This window comes from Euleptes europaea, chromosome 9 (genome assembly GCF_029931775.1).
Source record: "Euleptes europaea isolate rEulEur1 chromosome 9, rEulEur1.hap1, whole genome shotgun sequence".
Lineage (NCBI taxonomy): Eukaryota > Metazoa > Chordata > Lepidosauria > Squamata > Sphaerodactylidae > Euleptes > Euleptes europaea.
Genome location: NC_079320.1, coordinates 44,546,218 through 44,559,830, shown reverse-complemented (window position 1 = coordinate 44,559,830; position 13,613 = coordinate 44,546,218). Strand labels below are relative to the sequence as shown.

Below are 13,613 nucleotides of genomic sequence, written 5' to 3'. Positions count from 1 at the left end.
GACATCAGGGTGTAGAAAAAGAGGGGTAAAAATTTTAAGCAGTAAAAATTCTGTTTGAGCTTCTTGGTAAATTGTTGCTACTGCCAAAAGCCACTATAGAATATATATAGAAGCACTATAGTTACAAAGTTTTCTTTATGATGCTCTTACAACTACCAGGAACTCTGGAATGTGGTGAAGCCAAGTGTAATGTAAATCTCCTCTTAAAAAGGATAATTTCTATCTCATTGATGTGTATTTAAAGTACCCATGACTAAAAGCAAACCTTAATTTTATTATTAGGTCACTGTGTATGGTAAATGGCTGTAAACATTTTCTCAAACAGCCAGCTTTTCTGTGCATGTGAGAATTGTATACCCTTTTATACTAAGAAAACGATCACTTTGTTTTGTATCTTTTATTCTCTTAGCCAAGTACAGCTACAAATAGCAACTACTAGATTAAAGGAATCTAGATTGAGTTCTCTTCTCATTATCTGTGATCAGTCAAATCTGATGAATTGTCTAGGCTGCAAGACCCCTCCCATCAGTTTACCACTGGTAGAACTGCTCTCTATTGAGAGCTGCATGGTTGAAAGAACCAAGCTCTTACGTAGGCAGCAATAATTTCAGGTCACAAATAAAGCAGCATACAGTCTGATAAGTGCATGCCGGGATCTTTTACAAGTCACAGACTGTGATTTTGTGGCAATTGTGTTCAAGCACACTCTGAAATTCTGGGGGATGCTAGTTGGATTTTGTTGTTCAGCTCCTTTGAGAGGGGCAACATGCGTTTGACCGGTGTAAGAAAGCTTCTGCTGGCGACATCTGTCCCTCGTGGAATAAAATGTGTACCTTTTGGGAGTGCATACCGGGGAAAGGGTTGAAAGAAAGAGAGAGCACGCAGGATCAATTTGCTGGATTGTAAACAGCGCTGCCTGTGGATTCCTGCCAAGGCGAGGGAGACAAAAGGGACACACTTCCCAAGATTCACTAACCACACTGCCCGCCTTGTCTTCTTTCAGCCGTTAAATTAACTCTCGTTTGTTGTCGTGTTTTGCACTGAGCGGGGCATTTAAAAAAAAAAATCTCTCTTGTGCCTTTTGGGAACACTCCCAGAAAGACTCCCAGCATGGAGAGAGAGAGGGGAAAAAAAAGAGAGAGAGAGAGAGAGAGAGAGAGAGCGAGCAAATCTCAGGGGATTCCTGGGGGCTACAAGAAGAGGAAACCACCTCTGGCCCTTTCCCTCCAGCTGTGCCCTGCGATTCCCCTCCCCGTCTCCAGCCATGAGGTCGCCCTCCCCTCGCCTCGTGCGGCGCCAGGTACCTCCCCCTTCTCCCTTTTGTTTTACTGTCAGGCAGGAGCCGAGTTTCCTGTTGATACCGGAATATTGCGAATGGGCAGGAAAACGCCACCACCTTCGAGTTCCCTCTGTCCGCCCCGGGCGGTCGCTCCGTCTCTCCTTCCTTGCGCCTCTCCACCACCACCACCACCACCAGCAGCCCCTCTGTTCTTCTCTCCAGCTCCCTGGAGTTTTTCCTGGGAAAGTGGTGGCGGTGGTGGGGGGAGAAGACAGCAAGGCCTACGCGGAGGAGGAGCGGGAAGCGCGCTTTAAACTTGCGAAAGAGAAAGCGAGCGAAGGGAAGGAAGGGGGACGGGGGCGAGCTGGGACTCTCCCCCAAGCAAAGGCGCGAGCCGCAGGTGCAGGCGCAAAAAGAAAGAGTCGGGCGGGGAAGGCAATGAGGGGGGCCGGTTCCTAGGAGCCCTTTCTCGTGCTCGTCGCCGATGGCTGAAGCCTGGAGGCTGGAAGAAGACGAGGAAGAGCGGAGAGAGCTCGCCAGGAGGCACAGGAGAGGCAACTTGAGCCCAGCGAACGGTCAGTGGGGAGCGGAAAGGAAACTGGGCTGGGTGAGTCGGAGAAAAGGGCAAGAGTCCAGGAGCGCCTGAAAGACTGGCAAAAATATTTTCTGGTAGGGTGTGAGCTTTTGTGGCCTGTGGCTCACGAAAGCTCACACCAGTCTTTAAGGCGCTCCTGGACTCTTGCCCTTTTCTACGACTGCAGACAGACTAACACGGCGACCCACTGCGAATTGGCTGTGTGACTATTTGCGGCGTTTCGCGCTCAGGGCATGAGGGCTGGCAGTCGGGGATGGACACCCTTGTTAGGGAATTGAGCGCGGCTGGGGCCTCGCGCCCCAAGGGCCCGCATTTTTTGACCTTCTCTCTGTGGGGGTTACCGCATTATGTATCCCCTGGCGATGTATTAAGAGTTTGAAACAGTTATAAAAAAAAACACATCGCTTTAAAAGGGGCTGTTCCCGCACTAGGTGTTCCCAGCGATGTATCAAGAGTTTGGAAAAGTTATAAAAAACATCGCTTTAAAAGTTTTTTTTTTTTACCGCACTTGTATTCCCAGCGATGTATTAAGAGTTTGAAACTGTTATAAGAAACATCGCTTTAAAAGGGGCTGTTACCGCACTAGGTGTTCCCAGCGATGTATTAAGAGTTTGAAACTGTTATATTAAAAAAAAATCACTTTAAAAGGGGCTGTTACCGCACTATTTATTCGCAGCGATGTATCAAGAGTTTGGAAATGTTATAAAAAACATCACTTTAAAAGTTTTTTTTTACCACACTTGTATTCTCAGCGATGTATTAAGAGTTTGAAAATGTTATAAAAAACATCACTTTAAAAGGGGAGGTTACCGCACTTGTATTCCCAGCGATGTATTAAGAGTTTGAAACTGTTATAAAAAAATCGCTTTAAAAGGGGCTGTTATCGCACTAGGTATTCCCAGCGATGTATCAAGAGTTTGGAAATGTTATAAAAAAACATCGCTTTAAAAGGGGGGGGGTTACCGCACTTGTATTCCCAGCGATGTATTAAGAGTTTTAAAATGTTATAAAAAATACTGTTCCCACTTTCTATGTATTCCCACCAACGTATTAAGAGTTTGAAAACGTTATAAAAAATACTGTTCACACCTTGTTTGGCCCCTTTAGCTGTGAAGACGTCTTCCAACCATTTATAAGCCGTGGTATCCAAAAACGATGTTTTTAAAAACATTTTCAAACTCTTATACATCGCTGGGAATACAAAGTTCGGTAACCCCCAGGGTTTTTGGATGCCACGGATAAAAAATGGTTGGAAGACGTCTTCACAGCTAAAGGGGCCAAACAGAGGCTGTTACCGCACTAGGTATTCCCAGCGATGTATCAAGAGTTTGAAAACTTTATAAAAAATACTGTTCGCACTTTCTGTGTATTGCCACTGATGTATTGAGAGTTTGAAACTGTTATAAAAAATACTGTTCGCACTTTGTTTGGCCCCTTTAGCTGTGAAGACGTCTCCCAACCATTTTTTAGCCGTGGCATCCAAAAACCCTTTTAAAGCGATGTTTTTTATAACATTTCCAAACTCTTGATACATCGCTGGGAATACCTAGTGCGATAACAGCCAAAGTGCGAACCGTATTTTTTATAACATTTTCAAACTCTTAATACATTGCTGGGAATACATAATGCGTTAACCCCCCATTGTTTTTGAGTGATGGAATACTTTGTCAGCATGAACAGTGATTGTTACTCTCCAGCATTCAGTTCCCTCCCCAGTGGTAGAAGCGGCATTTCTGAGTGGGAGGGTGGATCCATCTTGTTTCTAATATGCATGCATTAAAAGGGTATGTGCATGAACACTAAGGCACCATGCAGGGCAAGGCCTGTCATTTCAGAAATGAAAGCATTTTTTAAAAAAAAATCTGTGGTAGCTCGTTATCAGACAGCCCCCCCCCCAGAATATCTTTAATCAGTTGAACAAACACTATCTTGGCTTTTTAAATGAATAGAGTAAAGACTGTTTCAGAGTTGGGAACAAACAAAATGCTTCATACAAACCAAACAGCTTTGCGTAATGAGGGAGGGGGCTTCAGCGGCGTGCAAAGGGGGGGGTGTTACAAGTGTGCGACTGTTTTAAAGTCTGAAATGTTGGAGGGTGTGAGAGCTTCTGATTTTATTTCTCTCTCCAAAAAGCAACAAACCATGTTGGCATGGGTGGAACTACTTTTAAAACTTAAGGGCGTTTCAGAATTAGTTGGAAGCCTGGCAAGGCTAGAGCCGTTGCTCAACAAACAAACAAACAAACAAAAGCCTTTGGGTATGATCAAGCTCTTTGAAATATCTGACTCGTTCTTCCTGATTTGTGCTCAATACATGTTTTATTTAAAATGCTGTCCTTTGAATATTGATTTTATTTTTCACAATAATTCTTGTGCAAATGTAGATAATGGAATGCTGGTATAATGTGTTCCTGCCTCATATCCAGTCAGCAGAGAGAGAGGCCAGCTAACCTCAGCTATATCCTACCAGTATAATGAGAATCTAGTATTCTGGGGCCCTTTAAAAAGAAAATAAAAAGGTAACACAAATCATTCTTATTTGTGGCACCCTCTGGAAGTCTTGCTGTCAGGCCATGAAACAGTTTGTCCCAATTATTAGTTTGGTTTGAAAGCCCCAGTACAGGAAACTTGTGGCCTGGTATGCCATTAGTAGCAGTGTTTGACTAGGCAGTGGTACAAGCATCCGAGAGTTATATGGAACCTGTGTTTTTTGCCAGTTGGCTTCCAAAGAAAGGGGGTAATCATTTTCTAGATCTCTTAAGTAGAATGCTTTAAAATCACCTTGCCTCTCTATCTCCTGGTGAGTCAGAGGTACACTCATACTGTTGGGTCAAATTCCAGCATGTTTTATCTTTCTGGGTGTGGTAGTCTATGCTGTATAATTATTCTAGAGACCATGGAGGCAATTTTGGTGTAAGGTATAAGGATTGTTTCACCAGCTAGCAGTGATCACAATGCTAATAAGGTCATGTGATTAGAAGGTTGCCCCCACCCCCCAAATCCAACATGCTTTCATTTGATTTTAGGGGAAGATGCTTCCAAAAATGAGTGGATTAGTTTTTGTTTTTTTTAAGGAACAGAAGGTAAGTAATGTAAAATCAGAATGCATACACTTGAGGCTTCTTAATGAATTCAGATATAAAATTACTGATCTCCTAAGGGGTGGGAATGCAACTTGTTGCTAAAATCAACCTCCTTTCCAGAGGTCTAGAAGGTAAAAGGGAGGGAAGGCAGCATGGTGTAGCCTGATCTCATCAGATCTCAGAAGCGAAGCAGGGTCGGTACTTGGCAGGTAGACCTCCAAGGAAGATTCTGCAGAGGAATATCCTGGAAATTGCATGGCATATAACATCTCCTAGGTTCCAGGCTGCTCAAGAGAAAGGCTGATGTATAAATATTCTTAATTAATCAATTAAAGGAAAACTGATAGAGCAAATGAAGGACTTAGGCCTACTGAAGAAGAATCAGCATAGTTTCTGTAGAGGAAAGGCTTGTCTTGCTAACCTTTTTGAGTTTTTGAGTCAGTTGATAAACAGGTGGACGAGGGTGATCAGTGGACGTTATACTTACATTTTCAAAAAGCCTTTGACAAAGTTCCTCAGCATTGCTTCCTAAACAAACGTAGCAGTTATTGCATAAGAGGACAGGTCTTGTCATGGACTGGAAACAGGTTAAATGACAGGAACAGTTGTGGCAGTGTAACTAAGAGAACAGCAAGGCTTCACACGAATTGGGACCAGCACTATTTAATTTAATCAGAATTGAAGTAAAATTGTGGGGGTAAGCAGCAATGAGCCCCGTGGCGCAGAGTGGTAAGCTGCAGTACTGCAGTCCCAAGCTCTGCTCACGACCTGAGTTGGATCCCGACAGAAGTCGGTTTCAGGTAGCCGGCTCAAGGTCGACTCAGCCTTCTATCCTTCCGAGGTCGGTAAAATGAGTACCCAGCTTGCTGGGGGTAAAGGGAAGATGACTGGGGAAGGCACTGGCAAACCACCCCGTAAACAAAGTCTGCCTAGTAAACGTCGGGATGTGACGTCACCCCATGGGTCAGGAATGACCCGGTGCTTGCACAGGGGACCTTTACCTTTACCTTTAAGCAGCAATGTAGCCAAGTTTGAGGGTGACACCAAATTATTCAAGGTGGTTGTGAGGGGATGCATACAGCCTCCTAAGATTTTTTGGGATCTTGGGTTGTTTTAACCTAGAAACCTCCCCCTCAGTTACCAGGTGTTCTAAAGGTAGCGAGTGTATAGGCTTTGGGTTTGTTGCTGTGAGGTAAGTAAAATAGGCAGGATTTGAAAAGAAACAACAAAGAAGATTTATTTATTTACAGATTAGTCTCAAGGAATTGATCAACAGCACAGGTCTCCAGGCAGACAAAGGAGAAACCTGGCTGAGGCACACACATTGGTTATGGCTTTAGAGAGTAGTTAGAATTTTCTTTAGTGCTTTCAGCCACAAACAGGCTGTTACTGATTAGCCACTAAGTTGAATCCTATCATACATTCTCAGGATTCCTCCTGCACCAGCCTGCCTTTTCCCAAGAGTCAGACTAAACAGTACAAGATTTGCTCATCCCCAGGTAAAGGTCCCCTGTGCAAGCACCGGGTCATTCCTGACCCATGGGGTGACGTCACATCCCGACGTTTCCTAGGCAGACTTTGTTCATGGGGTGGTTTGCCAGTGCCTTCACCAGTCATCTTCCCTTTACCCTCAGCAAGCTGGGTCCTCATTTTACCGACCTCAGAAGGATGGAAAGCTGAGTCAACCTTGAGCGGGCTACCTGAAACCAACTTCTGTTGGGATCGAACTCAGGTCGTGAGCGGAACTTGGAATGCAGTACTGCAGCTTACCACTCTGCGCCAGGGTGCTCCTCCTCCCCAGAGACAGGCCTAATAAATGGGGTACTCTATTCTCCCCCAGAGGTAGAGCTAAACCACTCTGACACTCTGCCAGGCAGAACTACCCTTCACTCTGTCTGCTCTGTTTCCTGAGCCAGACCTGAGCTGTCACTGCCTCCTCTGTCTCAGGGAGAACTTCGTCCTTCTGTCCTTCCTTCCAGCATTCCATCCCCCCTTCTCAAAGGTGAATGGATGCTGGAACAGCACTCCTGTGGGCTCATCTGAGTTGCTGTTTTCCCCCTCAGGGGCGGGACCGCTCCCCATCCATCACAGTGAGAACTGACGAGGGATGTGAAGAAGTGCCTTGAACCATGAGGAGGTATGGTGTGTAATTTTAAAAAATAAATATAAATGAACTCCAAAAGGGTCTATTAGAACTGTGTGAATGGGGAATGAAATTCAGTATGAGCAAGCATAAAGTAGGAGCCCCGTGGCGCAGAGTGTTAAGCTGCAGTACTGGAGTCCAAGCTCTGCTCATGATCTGAGTTCGATCCCGACGGAAGTCGATTTCAGGTAGCCGGCTCAAGGTTGACTCAGCCTTCCATCCTTCTGAGGTTGGTGAAATGAGTACCCAGCTTGCTGGGGGTAAAGGTAAGACGACTGGGGAAGGCACTGGCAAACCACCCCACAAAAAAAGTCTGCCTTGGAAACATCGGGATGTGACGTCACCCCATTGGTCAGGAATGACCCAGTGCTTGCACAGGGGACCTTTAACTTTAAGCATAAAGTGGCATACATTGGGGTAAAACATCCTTACTTTAAATATACACTGATCACAAGGTTTGCAGCTTATCTGGCTATTGCCATAATAATAAAATCATTCATTCAAATATACACTGATGTGGTCTGAGCTGGTGGTGACTGACCAGGAAAAAAAAGATGGCACTTAACTCAATTACTATGTCAATTCAGTGTGCAGCTGGAATAAAGAAGGCAAATTGTATGCTTGGGTTGTTAGGGAGAAGATGGAAGCAAGTGGTGTATTAGCTATACTGTGTACAATTCTGGTTTGTGTGCATCAATAAGAGTATTACCATGTTGGAAAAGAAATATAAAAAGGCAACAAAAATTATCTAGGGGTGGAGCACTTTCCCTGTGAGAAAAGGCCAAGTAGTTTAGGGCTTTTAGTTTAGAGGAAAGACTGCTAAGTGAGGATATTTAGAGATTTAGAAAATAATTGCATGGGTTGAAAGGGGATTGAGAGAATTTTTTCTACATCTCCCATGATACTAGAGGGGCGCCTAGTGAAGCTGATGGGTAGTAGATTAAGGAAAGACGATAGAAAGTACTTCTTTAGTTGATGCATAATTAACTTGTGGAACTCACTGGGACAACTTCATAAAGGAGATGCCTATTAATATCAGGCATGATGACAAAATGGAACCTCCACGTTCATAGGCATGATGACAAAATGGAACCTCCACGTTCATAGGATACTACATTGCCCTCCATCACTCTGGATACCAGTGATGGAGGGCAATGTAGTATCCCCAATGTAGTTTAATATCTATACGTACCCTATGGTGGAGATCATCAGGAGGTTTGGAGTTGGGTGCCAACAATATGTGGAAGACACCCACCTCTACTTCCTGTTTGAAAAGTAGACAGCTGCTGTGATCTTGGCCCAGACCTCATGCCTCAGTGCCATAGTGGATTAGTTAGGTGAGAGCTGGCTGAAGTTAAATTCTTCTTCAAAAAAGTGATCATGTGGCTTGAGGGTAGCCAACTTTACCTGCACTTGACAAAGTCCAGCTCTCCGCAGTGGACTCTGTTAGGAACTTAGGGGTGTGGCTCGACTCTTCCCTTACCTTGGACAAATGTGCCCAGGGTAGTGAGGACAGCATTTTATCACCTACACCAAGGCCGCCAGCTGGCCTCCCCATCTGTCCCGCTCTGACTTTGCCACTGTGATCCATGCAATGGTTAACTCCAGATTGGACTACTGCCATTTGCTCTATGTAGGGTTGCTTTTGAAGATGCTTCGGAGGCCTCAGATGGTCCAAAATGCAGCTGCTAGATTGCTGACTGGGTCCCCCTGGCCTGCACATATAACATCAGTACTTTGGTACCTGCACTGGCTTCCAGTTAGCTTCTGGTGCAAATTCAAAGTGCTGGTTTTGACCTATAAAGCCCAAAATGTCTAGGACAATCTTACTTGCAGGACCACCTCCCCCAGTATGGACCCCCTTGCCTCCTTAGATCATAATCTCAGGGCCTTTTACAAGTGCCTGGCCCATGAATTGCCTGCTTGTCAACCACCAGGGCAAGGGCATTTCCCCTTCTCTCCTTCTTTTTTGGAATCAGCTCCTCAGGGAAGTTCGTGCCCTGCAGGATCTTCCAGCATTCCATAGGGCATATAAGACTGCTTTGTTTCGTGTGGTCTTTGGTTTACATCACGAACCAGGGAGCTGGCCAGTTGTTGTAATTTCTCCAATAAAACCATTTAATTGGTTTAATTGTTGTATTTATTGTGTTCATTGGTTCTTGTAGGTTATCCGGGCTGTGTAACCGTGGTCTTGGAATTTTCTTTCCTGACGTTTCGCCAGCAACTGTGGCAGGCATCTTCAGAGTAGTAACACTGAAGGACAGTGTCTCTCAGTGTCAAGGGTGTAGGAAGAGTAATATATAGTCAGAAAGGGGTTGGGTTTGAGCTGAGTATTGTCCTGCAAAAGTATTGTCCTGTAAGTATCAAGATAATGTGCTAATGAGGGTATGGTATGTTAATATGGAACCATTGTATCCTGAAGTGATCTGTTAATGTGTGTAATCCAAAACTAATCTGTATGGCTATTGTTGAATGTTGTCTTTGTCTGGAGGTTTTTCAGGGCAGGAAGCCAAGCCTTATTCATTCTTAAACTCTCCTCTTTTCTGTTAAAGTTGTGCTGATGTTTATGAATTTCAATGGCTTCTCTGTGCAATCTGACAAAATAGTTGGTAGAATTGTCCAGTCTTTCAGTGTCTTGGAATAAGATCCTGTGTCCTGTTTGTGTCAGTCCATGTTCAGCCACTGCTGATTTCTCAGGTTGGCCAAGTCTGCAGTATCTTTCATGTTCTTTTATCCTTGTTTGTATGCTGCGTTTTGTGGTCCCGATGTAAACTTCTCCACAGCTGCAAGGTATACGATATACTCCTGCAGAGGTGAGGGGGTCTCTTTTGTCTTTTGCTGATCGTAGCATTTGTTGTATTTTCTTGGTGGGTTTAAACACTGTTTGTAGGTTATGTTTTTTCAAAAGTTTCTCCATCCTATCAGTGACTCCTTTAATAAATGGCAAGAATACCTTTCCTATGGGAGACTGTTTTTCTTGAGTTTTCTGATTTTTGTTTGGTTCAATGGCCCTTCTGATTTCATTCTTGGAGTAGCCGTTTGCTAGCAGTGCGTGATTTAGATGGTTAGTTTCTTCCTTGAGAAACTGTGGTTCACAGACCCGTCTTGCACGGTCCATTAATGTTTTGATTATTCCTCTTTTCTGTCGGGGGTGGTGGTTGGAGTTTTTGTGTAAGTAGCGATCTGTGTGAGTTGGTTTCCGGTAGACCTTGTGACCTAACTGAAGGTTTGATTTACGGATGACAAGGGTATCAAGAAATGGGAGTTTACCCTCAATTTCCTTTTCCATGGTAAACTGAATGTTTGGATGGATATTATTAAGATGGTTTAGAAAGTCCATTAATTTTTCTTCACCATGGCTCCAAATGGTAAATGTATCATCTACGAACCTGAACCAGACTGTAGGTTTGTAAGGTGCCGATTCTAATGCTGTCTTTTCAAAATATTCCATGTAAAAGTTTGCTATTACTGGACTGAGTGGACTTCCCATAGCTACTCCATCAATCTGTTCATAAAATTCTTGATCCCATAGGAAATAACTTGTTGTCAAACAATGGTGAAATAAGGCTGTTATATCTTCTGGAAAAATCTGGTTAATCAATGAGATTGTGTCTTTAACTGGAACCTTGGTAAAGAGGGATACAACATCAAAACTGATTAATATATCCTTTGGATTGAGTCTTAACGGACTGATTTTGTTGATGAAGTGAGTTGAATCTTTGATGTAAGAAGTGGTTTTTCCAATGTGGTCCTGTAGGAGGGTGGTCAAATATTTAGCTAATTCATATGTTGGGGAACCAATGGCACTCACGATGGGTCGGAGTGGAACGGAATCCTTATGAATTTTAGGTAGTCCATATAATCGTGGTGGTTGTGCTTCAGTCTTGCATAGTTTTCTGTGTGTGTCGGGATGAAGAGTGGAATTCTTGATCAGAATGCTAGTTTTCCTGGTAATTTTGCAAGTTGGATCTCGTTTTAAACCCACCAAGAAAATACAACAAATGCTACGATCAGCAAAAGACAAAAGAGACCCCCTCACCTCTGCAGGAGTATATCGTATACCTTGCAGCTGTGGAGAAGTTTACATCGGGACCACAAAACGCAGCATACAAAGAAGGATAAAAGAACATGAAAGATACTGCAGACTTGGCCAACCTGAGAAATCAGCAGTGGCTGAACATGGACTGACACAAACAGGACACAGGGTCTTATTCCAAGACACTGAAAGACTGGACAATTCTACCAACTATTTTGTCAGATTGCACAGAGAAGCCATTGAAATTCATAAACATCAGCACAACTTTAACAGAAAAGAGGAGAGTTTAAGAATGAATAAGGCTTGGCTTCCTGCCCTGAAAAACCTCCAGACAAAGACAACATTCAACAATAGCCATACAGATTAGTTTTGGATTACACACATTAACAGATCACTTCAGGATACAATGGTTCCATATTAACATACCATACCCTCATTAGCACATTATCTTGATACTTACAGGACAATACTTTTGCAGGACAATACTCAGCTCAAACCCAACCCCTTTCTGACTATATATTACTCTTCCTACACCCTTGACACTGAGAGACACTGTCCTTCAGTGTTACTACTCTGAAGATGCCTGCCACAGTTGCTGGCGAAACGTCAGGAAAGAAAATTCCAAGACCACGGTTACACAGCCCGGAAAACCTACAAGAACCAATGAACTCTGACCGTGAAAGCCTTCGACAATATTTTTATAATATTTGTATTTACTGTATTTTTAAAGATTGTAAGCTGCCCCAAGTCCCCAGTGGTTGATGGGTGGTGGTGGTGAGGCATTAAATAAATAAATAAATAAATAAATAATTTAAGGACAGAACAGGCAAAGTATATAATATCAGTATTTCTGAAAGGAAAGCTAGTCCTGCATATTTGGACAGAGAACTAGTCCTGCATATTTGGACAGAGAACAAGTCTCAGTTGCTGTACTTTTGCCAAATTCTTTAAACTATCAGCAAACCCCATTTTGCACAGCAATAGACTGCTCTCCTGCAGGCCCATTCCAGGACCCTTAGGGCAGATCTTGGATACCTATGGGTAGCAGCTATCAGAGGTTCACTATAGTTATAGGAACGACTGGCAATGAAGAAAGGAAGAAGCAATTGGCGAACATTCAACGAAAGCAGGGAAATGTCAGAGGTTAGTGCATTCCAAAGAGGTATATGCAGAAATTCCAGCAGGAATTTGTCCTAAGGTTACAATCCTATAGAAAATTATTTCAGGCCCAATTGCTATCTTAAATTTGTATTTGTTCCTGCTGCTGCTGTTGTTTTTTTAAGGTACTGGGATTTAACTGTAGCATTGTGGTGACCGTGAATGTTGCAAGTCAGGCTCTCGCTGTACAGATAATCCCTCATGCTATATTGTTGTTCAGGGCTGCTCCTTTTACTGTCACTACTTGAAAGAAAATGCATTAGCTCTTTTCTATAATCCAACTTTTCAAGTGTTAAAATTATGGCAAAGGCTGGTGTGTTTTACAATTTATGTTTAATTCCCTCTAAAACTGCATCCAGTTCACAATAGCTTTATTTCTTCTGCACTCCCACATTAAAACTTGTACAGGCTTGTTTTGGATATTGAAAATGCTAGCTGGGTTTATAGTGGCAAAACAAGATTGCGTCAAAATACAATCAGGGAAATTACAGGGGTGGAGGTAGGCTTGCTTAAATGAAATCAGGGTTTGGATAGAACACAAAGTCTCACCGCACTTCCTCTGTGTTTAAAGACACATTCCAATTTCCATTTCTCCTGTGTCCACACATAGCTTTGGGATGGATCTCAAAAGAACGCCTTTTGAATGAGGGGTCACATTTTACTTACGACACTTCATGGGACCTGCATATGCATATGTAGGAATGCTGACCTACAGGCAACTTTTTTCAAGGACTTTAAATGTTGATTCTCCACTGTGGCATTGTTTTGTCCCTTGTATTTAATTTTCTGATGTCTAGTTGTGAGGAGGTGATGAGCTAAGGGTGCTCTCTGGCGCTTCAGCACCCTCTGGCTGTTAACGCATGGCTTGGATGTCATTGGTTTGTTCCTGTTATGTCCCACGCTTTTACATCTCGCCTTCAAAAAACCAAACGCAGTTACGATTCTTTACCTTAAATCAGAACAACACCAGGATTGAAAAACCAGGTAAAGTTTCGCAATGGGAGTGGGTTGATCCCACAGGAGGCAGACGTCCATGTGTTTGGACAACGGAGATTCGCTACGTTCCCGGGAGAATGACAAGACAAAACAGCCATGTGCTTTTGCCCTCTAAGTCAGGGATGTTGAACTCAATTAACTGGTTATCTTCAGGTACTCCCACCATCTGAGACTAAAGGGGTGGCAATTAAAAAAGGGCCTTCTTGGTCACGGTGCCAAAATTTTAGAACTTCCTTCCCTGGGAGATTTGTCCATTTCCCTCTGTCATTGTCTTCCACCAGTGGGTGAAGACTTTTTTGTTTTGTTTGTACCCCCTAATACAAT

General features: G+C 43.4%; 1 protein-coding gene across 1 annotated transcript in view; it reads left to right on the top strand.

The window, feature by feature from the left end:
• Positions 1-1,748: 1,748 nt before the first annotated feature.
• Positions 1,749-13,613, top strand: part of SH3D19 (SH3 domain containing 19) — an 89,005-nt gene continuing 77,140 nt past the window's right edge. Inside the window, exon 1 of the mRNA XM_056855313.1 lies at positions 1,749-1,854. Within this exon, the coding sequence (XP_056711291.1) occupies positions 1,764-1,854 (91 nt within the window). The 5' untranslated portion in view covers positions 1,749-1,763. The remainder of the gene's footprint in view (positions 1,855-13,613) is intronic.